The 21,784-nt window shown below is 51.1% G+C and overlaps 10 protein-coding genes across 10 annotated transcripts; 4 read left to right on the plus strand and 6 right to left on the minus strand.

Moving 5' to 3' along the window:
- Window positions 1–96: 96 nt before the first annotated feature.
- Window positions 97–4,499, plus strand: NUU61_005552 (CWF11 family; the record flags this gene model as incomplete). Its single annotated transcript, XM_056656134.1, has 4 exons — window positions 97–305; window positions 361–461; window positions 523–3,996; window positions 4,072–4,499. The coding sequence occupies 4 exons, from the start codon at window positions 97–99 to the stop codon at window positions 4,497–4,499; spliced, it is 4,212 nt and encodes a 1,403-aa protein (XP_056511747.1).
- An 848-nt stretch (window positions 4,500–5,347) lies between these two features.
- NUU61_005553 (PaaI family thioesterase) lies at window positions 5,348–6,460 on the minus strand (the record flags this gene model as incomplete). The annotated part of the gene is made up of 10 exons (XM_056656135.1): window positions 5,348–5,411; window positions 5,478–5,556; window positions 5,617–5,635; window positions 5,700–5,746; window positions 5,831–5,902; window positions 5,956–5,998; window positions 6,120–6,185; window positions 6,249–6,261; window positions 6,337–6,377; window positions 6,434–6,460. 10 exons carry the CDS (start codon window positions 6,458–6,460, stop codon window positions 5,348–5,350), a joined length of 471 nt encoding a protein of 156 aa, XP_056511748.1.
- A 176-nt stretch (window positions 6,461–6,636) lies between these two features.
- Window positions 6,637–8,201, plus strand: NUU61_005554 (TFIIH/NER complex subunit TFB2; the record flags this gene model as incomplete). The annotated part of the gene is made up of 3 exons (XM_056656136.1): window positions 6,637–6,760; window positions 6,816–6,903; window positions 7,013–8,201. The coding sequence occupies 3 exons, from the start codon at window positions 6,637–6,639 to the stop codon at window positions 8,199–8,201; spliced, it is 1,401 nt and encodes a 466-aa protein (XP_056511749.1).
- Window positions 8,202–8,427: 226 nt separating this feature from the next.
- NUU61_005555 (transcriptional regulator family TF) lies at window positions 8,428–8,769 on the minus strand (the record flags this gene model as incomplete). The annotated part of the gene is made up of 1 exon (XM_056656137.1): window positions 8,428–8,769. The coding sequence occupies one exon, from the start codon at window positions 8,767–8,769 to the stop codon at window positions 8,428–8,430; it is 342 nt and encodes a 113-aa protein (XP_056511750.1).
- Window positions 8,770–9,054: 285 nt separating this feature from the next.
- Window positions 9,055–10,050, minus strand: NUU61_005556 (uncharacterized protein; the record flags this gene model as incomplete). Its single annotated transcript, XM_056656138.1, has 3 exons — window positions 9,055–9,231; window positions 9,281–9,808; window positions 9,949–10,050. The coding sequence occupies 3 exons, from the start codon at window positions 10,048–10,050 to the stop codon at window positions 9,055–9,057; spliced, it is 807 nt and encodes a 268-aa protein (XP_056511751.1).
- A 933-nt stretch (window positions 10,051–10,983) lies between these two features.
- NUU61_005557 (uncharacterized protein) lies at window positions 10,984–11,925 on the plus strand (the record flags this gene model as incomplete). Its single annotated transcript, XM_056656139.1, has 1 exon — window positions 10,984–11,925. One exon carries the CDS (start codon window positions 10,984–10,986, stop codon window positions 11,923–11,925), a length of 942 nt encoding a protein of 313 aa, XP_056511752.1.
- Window positions 11,926–13,037: 1,112 nt separating this feature from the next.
- On the minus strand, window positions 13,038–14,070 carry NUU61_005558 (uncharacterized protein; the record flags this gene model as incomplete). Its single annotated transcript, XM_056656140.1, has 2 exons — window positions 13,038–13,860; window positions 13,928–14,070. The coding sequence occupies 2 exons, from the start codon at window positions 14,068–14,070 to the stop codon at window positions 13,038–13,040; spliced, it is 966 nt and encodes a 321-aa protein (XP_056511753.1).
- Window positions 14,071–15,894: 1,824 nt separating this feature from the next.
- NUU61_005559 (uncharacterized protein) lies at window positions 15,895–17,633 on the plus strand (the record flags this gene model as incomplete). Its single annotated transcript, XM_056656141.1, has 5 exons — window positions 15,895–15,988; window positions 16,045–16,463; window positions 16,539–16,935; window positions 17,002–17,423; window positions 17,478–17,633. The coding sequence occupies 5 exons, from the start codon at window positions 15,895–15,897 to the stop codon at window positions 17,631–17,633; spliced, it is 1,488 nt and encodes a 495-aa protein (XP_056511754.1).
- A 504-nt stretch (window positions 17,634–18,137) lies between these two features.
- Window positions 18,138–18,899, minus strand: NUU61_005560 (glycoside hydrolase family 3 protein; the record flags this gene model as incomplete). The annotated part of the gene is made up of 2 exons (XM_056656142.1): window positions 18,138–18,424; window positions 18,494–18,899. 2 exons carry the CDS (start codon window positions 18,897–18,899, stop codon window positions 18,138–18,140), a joined length of 693 nt encoding a protein of 230 aa, XP_056511755.1.
- Window positions 18,900–19,646: 747 nt separating this feature from the next.
- NUU61_005561 (uncharacterized protein) lies at window positions 19,647–21,689 on the minus strand (the record flags this gene model as incomplete). The annotated part of the gene is made up of 4 exons (XM_056656143.1): window positions 19,647–20,424; window positions 20,477–20,850; window positions 20,912–21,410; window positions 21,469–21,689. 4 exons carry the CDS (start codon window positions 21,687–21,689, stop codon window positions 19,647–19,649), a joined length of 1,872 nt encoding a protein of 623 aa, XP_056511756.1.
- Window positions 21,690–21,784: the final 95 nt, after the last annotated feature.

Genomic DNA, 21,784 nt, shown 5'->3' on the forward strand with positions numbered 1-21,784 from the left:
AAAAGCTCCCCAGCTCCAACTCTGCGAGATTCCCGACTTGCGCAAACCAACCTCACCACGCCAATTTATCGGGATCAACCGCAATTGACTCTTGAGATGGCGCAGAATCTCGAGTCCAGGCCGACGGTAGTGGACTTTCGCGAGGATAGCCCGTGGGTTCAACTGGCCAAGACTCACTGGCTTGACGCGAAAGTGCGCAAGGCCAAACCGGATGTCATTCAGCAGCAATTGTGGGGTCCTTTGGAAGCAGAAGGCTTCAGCAGTCACTCACTATTGATCTTGGAGAATTTGAATGTGCTCGAGAAGTACGAATTCCTCTTGATGGTCGCTCTGTCCGCCAGGCTAACCGGTCACCGCTAGGTTCCTGTGGCCAACCTACAACGAAGACGCCTCGAATCACCATGTGCTATTGATCTCTCTGATTGTTAGCATCAAGCATCGCGAACACCTGCCCATATGGGGTGAGTCGACGCGACAATTGAGCAGTACAGAATGATGGATAGAAGCTGACAGTGAATGCAGACATCTTCTCCGACCGCGCGGATGATTTCTCGAGTCTTTTCCATCGCATCCTCTCTATGAGCATTGATCACTCCCTTCCTACTCCTTCACGCCTCTCAATCATCTCATTTATCATTAGCGCCTTCCAGTCACTCGAAAATGTATTGATCCGGAAGGAATGCGCACCCCTCGTGTCTATCTCGATTTGGCACAACTTGACCAGCGATGAAGCTAGAGACCGCATCATTGCAAAAGCACCTACATTAAAAAAAGCATGGAGAGCTGCTGCGAAACGATACGAAGCGGGAGATGAAGCGGCTAAAGCCAAGATACGATTTGAACGGTCATGGCTGTACACAATGCTCTTGGACTTCCTACAAAAGCTGAACGCGCCCGAGAAGGAGCTTGCAGATAACCTGCTGTATTGTGAACGGTTTCTTGAACTCTTGGTTGATCTTGAGAGCCAGCTCCCCACCCGGCGCTATGTCAACACGCTGTTGAAGGATCTCAATCTCCTGCCTGTCATTCGCCTTTCGCAGTTATATCGCGTTCCCGAAAATGCGCTCTTCCGCGACTTTTACAACCTTCTCAAGCACTTTGTCAACTTCGCGATCGACGACTATTCGGGCGAGGCGCTTTCCCCACAAGCAGTGTATGATCTACACTGCCAGGAGCTGGCGCAGCTGCAACGAACCTCGATGAAGTTTTTCAAAGAAAAGCTCATGATCCTGGCGCTATCGAATCTGGGGTCAATTGATCAGCGGTCGGAGCTGGAAGGACAGCTATCTTCATTGGACGAGTCAGAGCTCCAGAGCCTATGCTCCCATCTCGGGTTCCGGACGAGCTATCCCAAATCATCGCAGGTTCATTCCGACCGCCATCTCTATTTGGAAGTGCTCATATCGTTTTATGAGCGTAAGCTTCCATTCCAAGAGGTAGCGGCACAGTTGAGCATTGTCCCAACCGAAGAAAGCCTCTATGACCCGGCTTTACTGAGAAACGAAACCTACGATGGCTCGCGGCCTTTGGCAATTCCCAAGCTGAATCTCCAATACTTGAGTTTGGGCGACTTTCTGTGGCGCTCATTTCTTCTGTATCGATCCGAAGCTTTCTTCCAGATTCGTAAGGATATGGAGGCAGTTGTCAAGCGAATGCAGCCACGAGCGGGACGCGACGGAAGCTTGGCCTTTGAAGGGTTCTCTCGCATGGCCATCCCGATTTCCAAGCCTGCTATCATTGAAGTTGCCCCGGCGAAGGTTGGCTCCTCGAACCCTGCTTTTGTGCGTGCCGAGATTGCAATTGAAGTAGGCAGATTGGCAGACCACATTCGAAAAGAATGGGAGTCACTTCGTCCTGACGATGTCGTTTATCTGTTGGCTGTCCAGACAGCTCCCCCGACGCAACTTGGGCTGCGAGATCGAAATTCATCCGAGGCCCCGCGCATGACACATCTTCGAACAGCGGAAGTTGTGCAAGTTCTCGACGATCAAGGCCGTCCGTTGCGGCAGCCGGCAGCCGGTCAGACAAATGGACATCATTCTCGCCCACGGGTGAGAAGATTGCTTGTCAATTTGGATGCCTCTGCATTCAAAGCCGACAAGGATCGTCATGCCCGAGGCAAACCGGATGTTTATCCCCTGATCAACGTGATTGTACGACGTAAAGGGAGAGAAAATAACTTCAAGTCCATTCTTGCGACCATGCAGAATCTCATCGTTTCGGACATGGCGCTTCCTTCCTGGCTCCAGGATATTTTCCTCGGATACGGAGACCCTGCAGGTGCTCAGTATACGCAGCTCCCCAACCGACTCCAGACGATTGATTTCCGAGACACGCTTTTGGACTGGCCTCATTTGGTGGAAAGCTTCCCTGGCATCGAGCCTTCGGGATCCGAGACCTCTAGTTTTGGGCCGCCATACGTTCTTGAATATGTCGAAAGTGAACCAGCACCGGCGCCACATGGCCCATCAAAGAAAAGGCGGAGAGACCAAGCGGAACAGGCTCAACAAGCGCCTAGTAGCATGCGCGTTTCCACTTACAAGCCTCCCAACCCTGGCCCCTATCCTGTTGACACGCCCAGGCTAAACAAAGTGCGCTTCACGCCGACGCAAGTGGAAGCAATTGCATCTGGGACACAGCCGGGACTGACTGTCATTGTTGGGCCACCGGGTACTGGAAAGACAGATGTTGCGACGCAAATCATCAACAACTTATACCATAATTTCCCCAGTGAGCGTACGCTGCTTATTGCCCACAGCAATCAAGCTTTGAATCAACTTTTCCAGAAAATCATCGCTCTTGACATTGATGAACGGCACCTCCTGCGGTTGGGTCACGGTGAAGAAGAATTGGCGACTGAATCCAACTACAGCAAGCATGGCCGGGTCGAGTCCTTCCTAGACAACCGCAATCACTACTTATCTGAAGTCATGCGACTAGCAGCATCTATCGGGGCTGAGGGCGCGCATGGGAACTCGTGCGAAACTGCTGGATACTTCAACACAGTCTACATCCACCCTGCGTGGGCCAAATTCTGGGACCAAGCAGGCGCCGAAGATGCGTCGAACGAACAGATTATTGCCTCCTTCCCGTTCCACTCATATTTTTCTGATGCCCCCCAACCTTTGTTCGAGTCCGACTCTGCAAGAGAAACGATCCTGGATACGGCCGCGGGTTGCCAACGGCACATCGATCGGATCTTCTCTGAGCTCGAAGATATTCGACCCTTTGAGATTTTGCGACAGCCTCGAGACAAAGCCAACTATCTTCTTGTCAAGGAGGCCCGGGTGATTGCCATGACCTCAACACATGCTGCAATGCGCCGGCAAGAAATCGCCGACCTTGGCTTCCATTACGACAATGTAGTCATGGAAGAGGCTGCGCAGATCACGGAAATCGAGAGTTTCATTCCCAACGCTCTTCAAAACATGAAAAACGGCGAACTGCCGCTGAAGCGGGTTGTTCTCTGTGGAGACCACTATCAAAACTCGCCCATCATCCAGAATCTCGCTTTCCGCCAATATGCCCATTTCGAGCAGAGCTTGTTCCTGCGTCTGGCGCGACTGGGCGTCCCGGTGATCACTCTCGACATGCAAGGCCGAGCGAGACCGAGCATTGCCGAGCTGTTCCGGTGGCGCTATAAGGAGCTTGGAGACCTTCCTGTGGTTGAAACTGCCCAAGAGTTCACGCAGGCCAATGCCGGTTTTCAGTTCGACTATCAGTTCATCAACGTGCCCGACTACCAGGGCACGGGTGAGCGAGAGCCTACGCCCCATTTCATACAGAATTTGGGTGAGGCAGAGTACGCAGTGGCTCTGTATCAGTACATGCGGCTACTCGGTTACCCAGCGTCGAAGATCACTATTCTCGCCACCTATGCCGGCCAGACTGCTCTGGTCCGAGATGTCCTGAATCACCGATGTGCGAAGAACACCCTGTTTGGCCTACCCAAGATCATCACGACCGTGGACAGATACCAGGGAGAGCAGAATGATTGTAAGTTCCCTCTTATTTCTGGGCCTGCCTAGCTGCGATGCACCCGCTAACCTCATGCTTTTCTTTCCCCGCTAGATGTTATTCTTTCCCTCACCCGCACCCGCACAGTCGGCTACTTGCGTGACGTCCGTCGTTTGACCGTAGCCCTGTCTCGTGCCCGTCTAGGATTGTACATCCTCGGCCGCCGCGAGGTTTTTGAGTCATGCTATGAGCTCAAACCCGCCTTCGACCGTCTGCTTCAGCGTCCAGACAAGCTGATGCTGGCGCCGGGTGAGATGTTCCCCACCACACGGGCTCTGGATGCCCCCATCGAAGGCACCCCCATGGAAGGAGTCGAGCATCTTGGTCAATACGTCTTCGAAATAACCCAGGCCAAGGTCAAGACCATGGGTGATGGCGATATTACGATTGACGATCCCATGCTGGACGGCGATGAGGAGGTCTTGGACGAGGATGAGGTTATGTTGGGTGCCGATGAGGATACAGCTGAGAACATTGTATGAACCTGGATAGTGCGCAATAAATGGTCCCAGAGAACAGACCTTTACCAAAGAACTACTGTAAGCATCGATGATCCGTGCGGAAATCTGATTCATTTTCTGTTCTGTATCTTCACGACACACGTCTCTTTCTTTCCGCTCTTTTGGTCTACCTTGCCATTCATTCATATGATTGGAAGGTGACTGGATTTTTTCGGCTTCCAATTCCGCTCTGGGATGGTGTATTTACCTCGAGATTGGCTGTCGTAGGTATTCCCCATAACGAGTTTCTCCAGGTCCCGTTCCAAAGCCCAACGAAGGAGACTGTAGTCCCTTTCAAGGGAACTCAAAAGCAAGAAAAAGTCCTTCAAGTCATTCGAATGGAGTGATGAGAGGAACCATGAGACGCTGGCAATGAGCCCGGAAAGCTTCTTCCCCTCTTCCGTATAGCATATCCCTCGTTATCAAACCGTCGCACATCTCGCAAATGATACACAGACGAGATAGGTTGGCTCGATGTAGACGGGTCCATGCATTATCCCAGGCCTGGTAGAGAAGACTGTCCGGGAAACCAAGAGGAGAAACAGGGCTATAAATGCAAATACGCAGGACACGGAGATATCTGGGCGGCTTCGAGAAAATGGTTAGAAAATCTGCCACAGGCATCGCAAGATCGTCTTTTCCTGATAAGTGAGAGAGGGCGTCTGAGAAAGATGAGGTGAAAGTGGCAGGAGAATCCTGAAGTCAAGTGGTACTCAGTAAGATGAAAAAAGCTTAAGAGAGACAAGATATTCAAATGCTCTTGAAATTGTGGCTACAAGAATGCTCTCCAGACTGATCTAGCACGCTCATCGCATTGACAACGCCCAGGTTTACTGCAGCTTGTTGATTTCCTCCACGATGTTCTGAGGGTCTCTCCAAGCCAGAGTCACGTATCTACGCAAGAGCAATCAGTTTGCGATCTGCAGTCAATGGGAGCTAGAGAGCGAGGACGTTACGTACTTGGTGTGGCTTCCCCGGGCAACAATATCTCCCTTGGCATTGATAAATTGGATCGAGGTGAAAGCAAGGGTTTTTCCGACTGTGGGGGTTGATCAGTTTGAGAGTAGAGTGAAGCGAGATCCATTTGCTATCCACATACACTTATCACAGTTCGCCTCCTAGCAAAATGTTAGCTTGTTTCCTTTATGGAAATGGATGCCACAAAAGAACTGGGAGACATACAGCCAGGATCCTGTCTCCAATCTTGCCTCCAGAATTGAGATACGTGACTATTGCTGATGTGTTAGAAATTCACTGATAATCAACAAGCGTCTGAAGATTTGGCTTTCCATCAATTGCTAGGGTAAACTCACCATTGAGGTCAGTCGACACTCCTGTCGCAAATAGTCCCCTAGATGCCACTGCGAGGGAGCCACCCAGATCCACTAGTTCAACCATGAGCCAACCATATCACCAGTCATAGTCAGATAATACATACCCATGCTAGCAATGGTGCCTCCATGGAGGATGTTCAGGCGGTTCTACAGAATTCAAATGTCAGCAATATAGATCGATCAAGCGGATGTTGCTGTAATGTTTCAAACACCAAGCGCACTCTTTGAAGACTATCCATCATGTAGAAAAAGCTGTGGATAAACTGACAGTGTGTTCCTTCTGGATATCCAGTTCAAAGTTAACAGTTCCAGGTCTGGCAGCAGTGACGCGCAGCTATATAGACTCAGTCAGTATATATTCAAACAAGGGATACTAGGAGACGCTGAGAAAACCAACATTATTCAGGAGGCTTTATCGATTGAAGCAATAAGTCCATCAGCCATGGTGCCAGAAATCGCTGGATGGAGTACTGCCCATCACCTACCGAGGCTCCAGACCCGAAGTAGCCCGAAAGGACTCCCATACCTGAAGGCCCGTATCAGTAAGGAAACAAGCCACTTGGTATATAGGGACTAACTCACTGATCGAACAAATTTGAGGGATGCCATTGTGACACTTTAGAATCTCGATTCTTCTGGTGTCTGTCGAGAAAGAGACGGCAGTTGGGCCGGCTCGTCCTCGGAGACTGCACTTGGTGGCCGCTGCGCCCACCGGAGACAACATCATCACTTACCCGCCAGACTTCCCCAGTTGAACATTTCGACAAAGCTGCCAGCTGCCCATCATGGCGACTGCAATGTCCCGTCCCCTTGAATACTTGGAGGGATTACCGGGGACAACTTTCTACAAGCTCTACCAGCAACCGTCCACCGCCCTTGCCATCTTCCGGCGCATGCTACCTGATCTGGGTATCTCAAGCTCTCCATGTTGCGAGCGCGACCGTTACACTGACTTTGACGATAGCAAAATGTTTTGTGATGGCACTGTTATACTTGAAAGACCCTCTTCCCACAGCTGATCTCGAATTGTGGGTCAACTCCGACAGCAAGAAGTGAGTTGCGCATGCTGTTCCAAGGCTTGCTTTGTTCTGCGACAAACGTTGACCATCGGAGATCGGGTGGAAAAAGACAACGCGACAATGCATTATCTATTTTGGGCAGACTTCATATTTTGCAGACGACGATTACCGGAGAGAACGTCCGCGCCTACCGAGTGACCGATCCTTTCGCATCTTCGCTCAGACAGGCGCTCATGGGCGCCGAAGACTCGCAGTCGTTCGGTGTCTTTTCCCAGGTTCCGGACGAAAATCCGGTTTCTATCGCCGATCTGGATGAATATGCGCGACGGCAGTGGGAAGGCGTCTTGGGATACATGGTGGGCACCAGCGCCCTGGGTGGACCGCGCGATGTGAACTTGAGCAAGGGTGTGAAGCAACTTCTGCAGGCGGGTCATCTGGTTGAGATCCGAGATCGCCGAGTTGATATCACTAAGGACGGATTTGGATTCGTGCTCCAAGATGTCAGTACCCAGGTCTGGCACATCTTGATACTCTACGTGGAGAGTGCCGAGGCCATCGGCATGGACAGCGTCGAGGTCCTCTCGTTCTTATTCCTCTTGAGTAGTCTGGAGCTAGGCCAGTCCTACGAGAAGAAGCACTTGAGTTCCGGCCAACTCCGCACCCTCACAGACCTCGCCGACTTTGGCATTGTCTATCAGGAGACCCCGGAAGCCACGCGCTTTTATCCCACACGTCTTGCAACCACCCTGACATCAGACTCGAGTGCCCTCAGCAATCCCGTCACGGGGTCATTGACAGGACCCACGGGCACCTCCGGTGGCTCAGGTTCCGGGTTCATCATCATCGAAACTAACTATCGTCTCTATGCCTACACTTCGTCCCCTCTGCAGATCTCCCTCATCTCCCTCTTCACCAACCTCAAATACCGTTTCCCGAATCTAGTCACCGGGAAAATCACAAGACAGTCGGTGCGTCGAGCCATCGAGTTGGGCATCACCGCCGACCAGATCATCTCGTACCTGTTGTCCCATGCGCACCCGCAGTTGCGCAAGCACAATGCCGCCCATGCCACCTCGAACACGGCAGGCATCCCCCCATCGATACTACCGCCCACCGTGACCGACCAGATTCGGCTGTGGCAACTGGAACGGGACCGTCTCCGGGCCACTGCCGGGTTCTTGTTCAAGGACTTTACCACCATGGCTGAGTATCAGGCGCCATGCCAATACGCCGCGGAAATCGGCGTTTTGGTATGGAAGTCGGACCGGAAACGCATGTTCTTTGTGACTCGACATGAGCAGGTCGCCGCGTTCCTGAGAAGCCGGAAATAGTGACTAGCCTCGGAAGAAGCAAAGACAGGCAAAACAAGGAAAAGAAAAGAAAAGACATTGCATTTAACCGGTCATGATCCGGGCATGGCGTTTGGACGTGGGCCAGGCATTTATGAATTTACGATGTTTTCAACAGTTCATGTTCATCTACTCCATGAAACATGTATAATCCGAGTGGGCAAAACTATACTTATTTTTTTTTTTTCTTTCTTCGATATTCACAAGGCTATGAGCCGGCTTTTCGTTTGAAGTTGATCCACTTCCCATTGGCATCCCCCTTCCTGTAGGTGATCGAGACATCGCCTGTGGCCGTCCTCCTCCCGGGGACAGCCACGTCGTAGATACGTTGTGATATCGGCACTTTGGGCATGGAGAGATCCCTTTCTGTGAGTGGACTCATGCCAAATGGCTCGTCGATGAACGGGTCTCCCGCATAAAAATCGCCCTCCTCCCCTTCCACACTTCTTCTAGGACTCTGGCCATCAGCGGCCCATTCCAGACGCCTTCGCGGTGGGGAGCGGCCTTGAGGGTGTGGATGGCCTGGCGGTGAATACGCGGCACGCGGCATTTCAGCGCGGTGTAGTAGATGGGTGGGATATACCCCACCTCGACGGTAGTATGTTCTCAAGGTCCCAGGAATTTTGTAGGGCGTTCGTGCCTTGCTCCCCACTTTCAAGTGTGCAATGGTCCAGGACCCTGCCCCTTCCCTTGGATTTCTCCATGAATTCGGCTATCTGCTTGGGGGTATTCATGTTCGACCAGGACTTCCACAGGTTCAGGAATCCCGTCATGGCGGTGACCAAGTTGTCGGTGTAAGCGTCGACGTCCGTCTCTTGGTTGTGTGACAGGCAAATCAAAGTATAATCATGCCCATCTCGAAGTACACTCGCAGGAACAGGAGCCCGAATTTGTCCTTGCGCGATGCCTCCGTGTCGAATCGCGGGATCGTGGCGTTGTACGCCTGGCGCCAGAGTGTCATGTCAGCCAGGATGCGCCGCTGCTCGTCAAAGATTTTGGCGGAATTCGCAGGCTTTGATGTCCCCCACGGATTCACGAAAGTGCCTGTTCAGGCAGTGGACCCGGTTGAGAAGGTCGTCAAGCGTTCGCCGCGCTTCATGTAGAGAATCGAATGGGTACGGGAGTGTGTCAGTTTGTGGATCGCGGGTCATGACACACATCTGGGCGGGCACATGGCCGAAAAAGGCCGACTGGATACCCATCCGAGCAAAGGCGTCAATCGGGGCGTTGTGGGCAAAGTCGTCTGCGTCGCCCAGGACTTTCGGTGCCATGACTGAGCGCCGACGGCCCGCGAAGATGTCAGCTAGCAGCTTCATTCCATATTGTAGATGGGCACTGCCCATGCAGTACTGGCCGCGCAGGGACTCCAACGTCACAAAAATCATGCACGTAATTCGAGCCATCCGGAGCGACTGCTTGGTGTCGGGCGTCGGTCGGGTGCGCAAGTAGTGAATGGCCTTGTTATACTGCTGGAGCAAGAACCGTTCATCCTCGTCGCCATAGGTCACCGGGATGGTCCATGGCCCGTCACTTTGATCATAGCGATGCGCCGAGGACAGGGCCACCAGCGCATGGCGCACGGCCGGCTCCTACACACTCGCCTAGAAAACCAACACTTCCCAAAAGTCCGAGGTAAAGAGCCCGGCGAATTCTTTCGTAGTCTTATCCAAGAACCAGTCGAAACAGTGTTGTTCCTTAGGGCCCAAACTGCCTACCGGGATCGGGGTACAATAGACCGGCAGAGCCCTGTTGCTTTGCGGCTGGCCGTACGGGGAGCCGCCTCCTCCCCCGATGCCGTACCCATCGCACACCCGGGCCTGTGGACACGCATCGGCGACATGCCAGTCGGCCCTCGTCACATTTGATTCAACGAATCCTGGGGCACTTGCTGAGTGGGGGGGCAGGTGACACACTGACTTGAATGTTTTACAGCCCGTCTTCACCTTCTAGGCAAGTTTTGCGCGGGCATCGTGCCCCGGTTGGAGAGCCGGCCAAGGGATCAAGACAAAATGAGTTTGTCCCCGACTTTGTAGGGAAGACCTTTGTAAGTGTGTGGGGGCCAATAGCACAACGCCCTTTTATCGGGCATTCTGAATGGCTGCGTCGGAAGTGTTGACTCGCGTGAGGCTGCGTGGATCCCTTCGTCTCTTTTTAATTTCTGCGTAATTACACGATGCCGGGGTTGGATCAGTTGGAATGATGATTGAAGATTGATTATGATTGAACAATAAACACTCGAGATCGCTCATGCAAGGTGTACCGCCAAGATCACCCAAGACGCCCCCAAAAACAAGATCTCTGATTTTCTGGGCACAATGGACATACATCTAGCATGCAGGTAAACTGATCGACGCGATGTGTTCGCCTCGTGGATTGGCATATTTCGCTGTGAGGGGGGCAAATCATCCCTACCGTCCAGCGGTATAAGAGTGCCCCGGCTCCCCGGATTTCATCTCCCCTACCTCCCCTCTTTTTCCGACTTCCCCCTTCCCCCTTCCCATCCTTCCCCCCTCTTCCACTTCACATTATACATCTCTATCAACACCTCTCATCAACATCCCACATCAACCATCCTCATCCCACGTCCTGCTTCATCGGAAAGTGGGTCGGGTGGCGACCAATCGGTGCCCCAGCCCCCAAGCCCCCCCCCCCGTGCGCCCAGCGAACCACGGGCCAAAAACCCCGCGAAAATCTCAACCCCCCTGGGTCTGTGTGTTTTCCCTTTAGACTTCCCTATGTGACACACCCATGCTCGCCATTCGAGATGTCGTCCTCCAGCGATTCCAGCCCCGGGAATTGGATTACCGGCAGCTACACTGGCGGTAGCGATGGGGTGCGCATCGCCATCGCGACCTTCGTGGGCGTCGCCTGGTACAATGTGGTCGAATTGGTGGTCCTCATCTTCTTGACCTTCAAGCGCTATCAAGGCGTGTACTTTTGGAGTATGTTGATCTCATCAGTCGGCACCCTCCCCTACAGTGTCGGATATTTGATCAAGTTTTTCAACCTCACCTCGGCCACCTGGCTCCCCGTCACGCTCCTGACCATCGGCTGGTGGACCATGGTCACGGGCCAGTCATTTGTGCTGTATTCGCGCCTGCACTTGGTCCTCCAGAATCTGCATGTGCTGCGCATGGTCAAGGGCATGATCATCATGAACATCTTCATTCTGCACTTGCCGACTACCGTCCTGACCTATGCCGCCAACTTCTCCCAGACCAAGGCCTCCGTGGATGGCTACGATGTCATGGAGAAGCTCCAGCTCACCGGGTTCTGCGTCCAGGAAGTCATCATCTCCAGTCTGTACATGTGGGAGACCAATCGCATGCTGCAGCTCAACCCCGACCGCGTCAGCCGCAAAACCATCCTACAGCTGCTCGCCGTCAATGCCGCCTGTATCCTGATGGATATCGCCCTGATGATCATCGAGTTTATGAACTTTTATATCTACCAGACGACCCTCAAGGCCACCCTCTACAGCATTAAGCTGAAACTCGAAATCGCCGTGCTGGGTAAATTGGTCAACGTTGCCCATCAACATGTCTGGCGCTCGTCCGTGTTTGATGTCGGCGGTAACCAGTACCCGTCATTCGTCGATCCCACGCGTGTTACCTGTGATTTCAACCATCCCGAGTCTGTGGCCACGAGTCAGGGGTCCAAGGGCCGCGCAACCGGTCTCGAAGCAATCGACGCGGACGCTCGATGATCGCCCGGGGGTTTGTGTAAACAATCTCTTTACACACCTGGTGACTATGTTACCAGGAGTCTTTGGAGGCGATCTCCCGCTCCTTATTTCAACTCTTGCCTATTTGGTCACCACCAGTCCGGCATCCATCCCTCAACAACGGACGTCGACCAGGCCCGAACATCTCGCCAGCGCAACAGATGTCACCTTCCCCACCCAGCTTTCCAGGGTACAGAAGAAATACCGATGTCCTTGATCCCGAGACTACCGGGATGGCCGCGCATTTGGGCATGAGCCATACCTGGGCATATCTGGCACAAGACCAACGCAAATCCACTGGGACTAGCCTCCGGCTAAGGCAAGTCCAGATATCACCGCTATAGAGATAGACGGGTTGTGATCCCCGGAAAGGGATTTTGATTTTGCATAGAGCGATTTATTCACGATGTCACGAGCCACGCATCTTGCCAAGTCGGCCACGATGTTTATAATACCACTTGCATCATATCCTGTGTCAATATATATCAATATATATCTTGAACTTGTTGATTCCTTCGTTCCCACATAGCTCTAACGATGATCTGTGTATATGCTGAGGGGGCACTCGAGCGACATCGGCACGTCCCGGTGTGACGGGCAGTTGATGACAGATACTGGCTGTAAGGTCTAGCCTACAACACTGAGAATAGAAGATATCTTGTCTAATTAAACCTTGTGTCGAATTGAGACTATAAACCATGCTCATAGTCATATATAGAGGGTTCTGAGCCGAGGCGGATATCAAGTACAAGATAGGTCATCCCGTCAATCATGCTACCCTTGCAAGCACGCAATCAGAAGTGCATTTGCATCGGTTTAAATACTATGAATAACCAAATTAGCATTGCATTGACACCGGAACGCGCACCCGATACGATGCCGACGCGCATAGAGCCGGAACCGGGCCGGTGATAGTGGGGCGATAAGCACACAACAATATTGACAATCCCCAAGTACAGAGAGAGACGTAAGAAAATAAAGAAAGAGAAAGAAAGAAAAGAAAGGGTATATTGCTCTATCATTTATAACCAAGCGTCTTGAATAGACATCTGTATGTGTATGTATAAGAATAAAAAGAGAGAATGCATAACTCATCAGGCCCGTCCATCCAACATCTCATGCAAATACACCCGCCCCTCAGTATTCACAAACCCGCCAATCCCAAACGCCGGGATAATGCGACACATGCGCAGCAGCGACGCCCCAATCCAGTCCCGACTCACGCGCGACACGCGGTCGCGGCTCGGCAGCGTCTGCGGCCGGTTATATAGATCCAGTCCGAGGAGGTGGATCGGCGTGCTGACGAGTTGGATCGAGGCTGGGATGGCTAACTGGGCGATTAGGATCTTGAGGTATTCCTGTGATGCTACTGAGTCTGGGATTGAGGTCGATACCATGGCTGGGAGGCTGAAGGATCCGAAGATTGTTAGGCCGTCGCGGAGGAGGAGGGCTGAGTAGGTGGCTAGTGGGATGCGGGTGCGGCCGATGGAGCGGGCGGTTTTGGGTGGGGGTGGAGGGTTGGAGTTTGGTTGTGAGATGGATTGGTTTGTTGTTGTAGAAGAGGAAGTGGCGGTAGTAGTAGTTGTGGAGGCAGTAGTGGGTGTAGGTTTGGATGTACTGCTGTGGCCGAAGAGTTGGGCGAATTTCACGTCTTTCCAGATCCCGACGGAGGAATTAACCACAAAAGTCGAGGCAAAGGTTGTCATACCGGCAATGGCATGGTCGATCTTGGGCGAGAGCTTGCTCAGGATGGTTTCAGAAGCGTTGGCCGTGGCGAATGTTGCGGTATAGAGAGACCACACCAGCAAACTGGGCCGCGAGGTGAGGAACGTGGCGGGCTGGGTGATGGAGAACCACAGGTGCCGACGGAATGCCGGCAGCAGTGGCTGGTTATAGAATGACTTTTCCACAACGAGTCTACGGGAGAACCGTTAGCTGTGCTGCTTTTTTTTCTTTCATGTTTCGTTGCTCGGTCACAACACACCGGTCAAATATCATCACCGCCGGGGTGATCAGTGTTGCTGAACCTGCAGCAACGAGAGTATCTGCCGCCAGCAGCTCACCGAGCCGGCTGCGGCTGCGTTGAATGCCAAAGGGCAACGGTTGGTCCCGGAGATTTTGGGTCATGATTTGTGTGCAAGGGCTGCCTTATGTTGGCCTTCCGATCATCCTTTTTTCTAGGAGACCGTCTCGCAGTCGTGTGTGTGTGTGTGTGTGTGTGCTCCCAGCAAAGAACACAATGATAACCAGTGCCGGGTGGATCTTTATATGTAATTACAACTGCCCAAAGACTGATCTGGCGCGGGGCAGTCGATACGCAGTGGATCCACCCACTCACGGCCGGTGGGCCAAGAAAAAAATAAGGAGAGGTGCAAGAAGAAAAAGAGGAAGACTAAGAGGCGAAGAAAAATACCAAATAGAAGAATAACACAAAAGAAGGAGAGAAGAGGACAAGATATATCTCTGATCCAATCTTCATCTTTATAGATCGTTTTCAACCCCTCGGCGTTACCTCCCAATCACACCCAACCGGCCCGGCTCCCGGGGCTGTGCTGGCGCCACTGATTGGAGGGTGATGCCGCAGATCGACCTTAAATTCCAGGAACAAAACCTTGACTTCGACCCAACTTGCTCTGACTTGCGATGCCTTACGGTGCCTTGGAGTAGTCGGATGCGATTGCCTTTAGGGTAACGTCTCCCCCCGCATTTTCCCGATGTGTCATTAGGAACGATGATTCAATCTTCTACAAGAATCATCGCAGATTGTCTTACCGACTCTGTGGGGTGGGGTTGCTCCCCGCGCCTTCGAAATTGGGCAGGTGAACCAGACCAGCTCCGATTCTATGACTACACGTATTCCAAAGTTACTTGATCTTTCTCTCTCATGTCATCCTTGTGCCTTGAATTGGTCTTTGCTGCGATTCCATGATGATATGTTTTGATGTGTTTTGGGTATATATTTTATGGACATAAATAGAGGAACCATTATCTATCAAGAATGAGGTAACTACTAATTTTTAGCTTTCGTTATTGATCTTCTGACTGTGTCTTCTATGGCGAGCTTGTCCTGACCATTCGATTCCTTGAAGCTATGAGTCTAGATGTAGCGTTTCGAACATTCAAAGGACTGCTATTGTCTAGGTATTCAGCTAGCATATGATGTTAACGTACTAGGCTAACTAGTCAATTAAAATTATCAGCATTTAAAATAAACACTTAGGTACTTTATGTCCGCAACGACAGAGCTTCATCGGCATGTCAAGCATCCGGAATTGTATCTCCCAAGTTCAAGCTGGAGTTATACACATGTTTAAAACCAGTGAGAGTAGAAATATAATTATATGTGAAATCAGTGTAAATAATTGAATAATAACATTGACTATGAATCAGAAACTATCACTAGGGTTGGTGGGCAAGTGAGAGCTTTTAGGGTTGTGGTTTTCGGGCCAATAACACCCGGGTAGACATATCTTCAACACTTTGTTTTCTTTTTTCGTTTCTTTTGCTGAACAAACATCTTTCGGTACATTTCTCACCACTCATGTCTATCTTAATGTCTAGGGACAAATGCGTGGGCCCAACCATCACCATTCCACATTCCACTCGCCTCGGTGGAGCAGACCAGGCAGCAAAATTACCCTGGCCTTTGCGCTGCGCAATGCTCCAATTCTACCGTCATTTGATTCCTGCCAGTTCCACCAAGACCAAAGCTTGTCATTTCAGCCCTACAGGGCTGAGTGGGTGCACCTCCATATGCCAATTAGGGGGATTCGATTACACATGTCCTTGCCAGGTTCTCTAAGAATGGACCCGAGAAACTATTACAAAACAGAGCATTACACTAGTAGCTATGTACTAATACTCCTAAGGTCCTTTCCTTTTTGTCTCAAAGATTGTCTCTTTTTGCAGCCTCTGCAAGACAATGCGTTTTCCCCTCTGCTCGTTGACACTATGAAGACAACCAGACCACTGCGCCCATTGAAGGACTTCACCTTCAAATTGTTCTGTGCAACATTATGCTTTGGACTTTCTGGGATGTGTCGAGGTACGTACCAGCTACGAGCACAAGAAATGACCTAGGAGAAGATCGCTAAGAAACAGGACTCGACGAGGGCCTCATCTCAATCACCGTGGCACAAGAATCCTTCACCCACGAATTCGACCTGCAAGCCAGCTCTCTCGATGCCTCCCAGCAGGCAAATCGCCTATCGAACATTACCTCCATGGTGCACATCGGCAGTATCCCCGGGGCCCTGATTGCCCTTGTTCTTTGCGAGCGCACTGGTATGCTCTGGTCGATGCGGCAGCTATGTTTGCTATGGCTCGCGGGTGTGGTCGTTGTCATCACAGCGAGTGGAAGACTCGGACAGATCTATGCGGGCCGCTTCATGATGGGATTGGGTATCGGACAGGCGGGCATTGTGGCCCCGACTTACCTGGCTGAAATTGCGCCCTCGCATGCCCGCGGTCTGCTGGTGGGTATATTCGGCATGTCGGAGTATATTGGCATTGTGGTAGGAGTAAGTTTTTTTTTTTTTTTTTTTTTTTCTTTTTTTCCTTCCGGAGATGTCTCGTGCTGGGCTAATCTTGAACAGTATTACGCTGCTTGGGGCGCTGCTTTGCACATCCCCAATAATAGCGCCAAGCAGTGGATCATCCCTCAGAGCATCCAGATTATGGTTGCTGGGATTTTGGGGATTGCCTCATTTCTGTGCGAAGAAAGTCCCCGGTTTTTATGTAAAGTCGGAGATTGGGAAGAAGCGAGACATGCACTGGGGAGGTTGAGAGGTCATCCGGCCGAGCACCCAGAGGTTACCTTGGAGCTCGAAGGGATTCACGCTCAGCTCGAAGCGGAGCAGGAATACCAAACCGCTCGATCCTGGGTAGCAGTTATAAAAGAGCTGCTGCTGGTCCGGGCTAACCAGAATAGACTCCTTTTTGTGGTCTCTGAACAGATCCTTAGCCAGTGGTCTGGCGCCAATTCCATCACCAGTAGGTGATCCCCAGCCCTAACTCTCACCAGAGCATAAACTCATTCTCGCTCACCTCATACTACAGCGTATGCACCTGAACTATTCTCTCTGTTCGGATTGACTGGCCAGTCAGAAAGACTCCTGACGACCGCCGTCTTTGGTGCCGTCAAGCTGATTGCCTCGCTGCTGTGCGCACTTCTTCTGATCGACAACATCGGACGGAAACGGTCATTGCTCTCAGGGATCCTGGTGCAGCAGGTGGCCATGCTCTACATTGCCATCTACCTCACTGTGGAGCCCTCCTCAGACAGCTACAAGTCGTCATCAGCTGATAGAGCAGCCATCGCTGCAATTGTGTTTCTCTATTTTGTCGGCATTGGCTGGGCCATGGGCTGGAATGCGATCCAGTACCTCATCAACGCGGAAATCCTCCCCTTGCGGGTCCGGGCGACAGGTTCGAGTCTCTTGATGTGTTTCCACTATGCTAATCGTTATGGCTTATCCAAGGTAAGTGTGATAACATTGGTTCATCGACTATCATGCAGTCGCTAATTTCTATAGGCCGTTCCGTCCATGCTGCTGGAGAATGCGTTGCAACCAAAGGGGACCTTCTGGTTCTTCTCGGGTGTGACCTTCTTTGGACTGCTATGGACTTGGTTCTTGCTCCCTGAAACTGCTGGGCGGAGTCTGGAAGAGACAAATGGTTTATTCTCATAGATGGAATGAACTCATTTACTAGATCTCGAAAACCAAAGCTTCAAAGTGAATTCTTCCCAATCAGAGAAAGACTGCTTCTTCATCAAATATCAAAGGATTCCTTCAGCCGAATATCCTTGGAAGACGCCCCAACAAGCACCACATAATGGCCTCGAGGCGTCACCCACTTCTGTCGAAGAACACTCCAGTAATAGATAAAGCACTAGAGAAAGCAAATTTAAAATCAAAATATATTTTATTAATTGCTTTGTTGTTTTGTAATACTAGAGCAGGTATTCTTAAATCCTGTAAATTACTAAAATAAGAATAAGAATGACCATCGAAGAACATTGTTTTAACAATAAATAAATAATTTTTTCAAAGAATCGGTAGTCTACGGAAATTCCCTCAGTGTAGTTGATTTGTGGATATGGCGCGATAGTATAGACAAGTTGCCCGGTGGGGTTCACATCGCCGTAGAGAATGTTGACAAGAGCTGGCATTGAGCAGGAATCGGTCATTGTCTCAGGCTTGCATACCTCCATGCTGACGGGCCCCACCGACTGAACAATCGGAATTGTCACAGTTATCGGCGACGGTTGTGATCAATTTATCACCGTTGTTGATGAGGGTCAAGCTCCTATCAATCCCTTCGCCGGCGACTGAAGCGACAACCGGAAGATATACCGTTGCTCGCTGGGCGACGGTAGCTGCGAATGTTATATTGTGTCCCAGAGACCAGTCCACCAAAGGTAGGTCCTGATTCGCCCGTTGTTGAATGGCAGCGCTCAGTAGATCCTGAAGTCTAGGATCTGTAGAATTACCCGGTCAGCGTTTTCAAATCGCCCATAAAATCTAGTAGAATGGATATAGTTGCCCACAAAATGTGGATCCAGAACCCATGCCTTCCGCAGGTGTCCCTTGCCCTAATCCCATTATAGATGCCTCTTGCGGAATGTGAAACTCGCTCGGAAGCACCGCATCGGGGATGAGGTATTGATTAGGACCATAAGAATTTGGACCCGCTGCCTGACCGCACAATGCGATAGTGGTTGGTTTCCGGAGTGGCAGGCCCTTCTTGCCCGGAGAGTTCTTCAGCAGAACAGTTCCAGCAGCGGCAATCACCCGGGCCAGATACCTGTGGCGTTGGCGCTGAGCATTCAAGATCGTCTTACGTGGGTTCGTCGACAAGATTGATGTCCAGGTAATCTCGATCCTGACCCAGATGGAGGTACGGCGCCCAGTGAAATTCAACCGAGGGATTGGTGCTATCTGGCCCTGGCACATTCGGTTGGGGTTGTTTGGATCTCTGTGTTTCTTGTGAGCAAAGACATTTGTTATCAGGAACAGGTACATCACCTACGGTGGAAATCCAATGCCGGTGCACATTCCAACTTTTTCTTCTAGAGTCATCTGAGAGACCAAGCGTTTTGCCTTGGCTATAGCCACATCCCATCCCCCAATTCCGGTGGCATTGGGACTTGGATAGGAGTAGGGTGATACAGGCTCGCGTGGATGGAATTCATTTGGGAGGAGTATTTAGGGACTCCCTTGCGCTGTCGCAAGTGATATCATGCAAGAAAATACGTAGCTGGAACTTCATGGCGCAGGAATGAATGTAGTTCCTGGGCACCGATATAGGACTGATTGACCATACCCACGGTGACCAGGTCGAGGAAGGCAGCTTTATAGTCCCATTCTGCAGGTTCATTTCTCCGCAAGAAACATGAATATAACAATCTGGGGTAATGGAATTGCGGGGAGGCCAGTAGGAATGTAGGTCGATGCCGGGGAGTTTCGGGGATCGGCACTCAATATCAGGGCGCACAAGCCTGTCTATCTTCTTTATTTTTCATGGTTTTTCTTTTCTATTTTTCTATCTAATTTTTATCCTCTAGGGATAGGAGCAAGGCAGATAACACGAAGCAGGACCGCAGGTCATGTCAGTGCATAGATCAGCTGTTCAAATAGGTATCAATTTTAGACTTTGAAGCAATTAGAGCCAGTAGGTTATAGCGTAATCTCCAAATGCTCTCAAGACCCAGAAAGGAGATGCTCAAGAATCACTCTTGCTTTGACAATATCCCCCGGAGCACCATTCTCCCAATATCGAAGATTCTCCACCGCTAGTTCAACGGTTCCCCTCCATCCCGACATCTCCAGGTTTCTCCTGGCTGCCGCGATAAGAGAAAGCGCAGACGCGACACTCAATCGAAGCATATACCACGTCCCATGGTGGCGATGGCAGATAGAGTTGCCCTCAATAAGTCTGGTGGAGCAATACAATGATTCTTCCACAAATACCCCTAACGACGACAGGTGAATATTGTCGGACGGTAGATGAATGGCCAAGTACAGAAACGGCCGGAAGATCCAAGACCGGATCTCTTGCAAGCGGGTATATAGCAAGTATGGTAGCTCCTCGTTTGGGATCACCCCGGGTCGGCTGTCATCGAAGCGCATCTGGCTTGGGAGACATTCGTACCACTGGTTCAGTTGGCGGAGGAACTCGTTGGCGACTTGCATCATGGATGGGACGTTGAAATCAATCCACGCTTGAAATCCTTCCTTGTAGAAAGAATCTAAGACGCGATTTCCGATGCGCCGGAGTGCAATCTCGGAGAGATAATAAAACCATGCCTGCTCTTGTTCATGTGGCGACGGATTGCAGGCTTGTTCTCTGCCACCTGGGGAGAAAATAGACCGAGGACTTGGTCCTGTTGTATACGCATCTGGGGGACATGGAAAGACATGGATGTAACCTAAATGCGAAACTCCTGAATGGGGTAGGTCGATCTCAGATAGAATCTCGCTGGAAGCGCCGTCAGTGATCTTGCCAAGAATATCCATCAATTTTTACTTACCATTCGGACTTAAAACAACTCCAAAATAACCGCTGTTCAGTTTTTGGGTCGGTATCATTTGTCACAGATTCCCCTTTTGATCGTGAGTAGACTTGGTACATCACCGACGCCTGGTGAAAGCTCTGGAAGGCGTCTAATGGCCGGAACGTGTACATGAAAAACACCCCTGAGAGAAAGTAGCACTGAACGGTGGCAACGGACTGGCTTAAGGTGCCTATTCGTCGGCGAGCGAGCATCAAATATGTTTCCGCCTCTTCTAACTCCAAGGGACCGAGGAGTTTAGGAAGCATCGGATAGTCCTCAGGATTGAGACTCGCCATTTGGTGAGAATCTCGAAATGGAACTGCGAGTGTACCCAGTGCACATGCTAGGAGCTATCGACAATATGAGTGTACAATTCACTATTGAATACAGGTGCGAAAGAAAGCAACTTACCACAAGACATGATCCTTCGTCCCAGCCGAGCCCATCTTCGATCACTTTTCGAGCATCATGCCTAAGACTCTCTTCATCTACAATGGGGTTTTTGATATGCACCAGGTAGAAAAAGCGGTCCATCAGTGCGGGCACTTTGTCTTCCTGGAATGCAAACTTGGTGCGCTGCATACGAGGCGTTTGCGAGCTGGACGCAAAGACGGCATCCTGCAGACACTTTTCTGGATATCTTTGTTCGAATACCGGCCAGATCAATATATTGTCTGGACTGGTATTGGACGAGGGAACATCAAAGCTGTCTGCTGCAAGCTCATGGCCTGGTCTGGTTGCGCACACTAACAGCTCGTGGGGCGATGGGAGCGGACTCTCGGAGATGGAGACTGCATTTGGCCCTTGAGATAGTCGAGTATTGGTAGCTCGTACAGCTGTTAAGACATCTTCCTGGGTGTCGATGATGCGGTTGAGTCGATCAATGATCTCCAAGCTTGCCGGGTCGAATCTAGAGATTTGGTAGTGAGATCGATGTAGTATAGAAGACAAGACCGGGGGACACTCACGACGAGTGGTCTGTGCGATCGGCATATTGGCATGGGACTCCCACCGACAGACAGATCCGGCAACTGGGACGCTGATTATCGCACTTGGTCTTTCGAGCGCGGCATAGTTGGCATGCTGTGACAGCTCTCTTGCGCGGATATCGCATGGGTCGTTCCAGCGCAGGCGAGCCGGCATTGCCGCGGCTGCGCGGCTGAGTTGGACCGCGTTTCCCCGAATCCATATCGGTACAAGCAGAGTCAATTTGTTGCAAAGCAAGGTGCAGCAGGCGGTTAATGTGTGCTGGTCATCAACGTGGAGATGCTCCGTTCATCGACT

The sequence above is a fragment of the Penicillium alfredii genome (genome assembly GCF_028826965.1).
Source record: "Penicillium alfredii strain IBT 34128 chromosome Unknown utg000007l_segment0_segment0, whole genome shotgun sequence".
In the NCBI taxonomy this organism is placed as follows: domain Eukaryota; kingdom Fungi; phylum Ascomycota; class Eurotiomycetes; order Eurotiales; family Aspergillaceae; genus Penicillium; species Penicillium alfredii.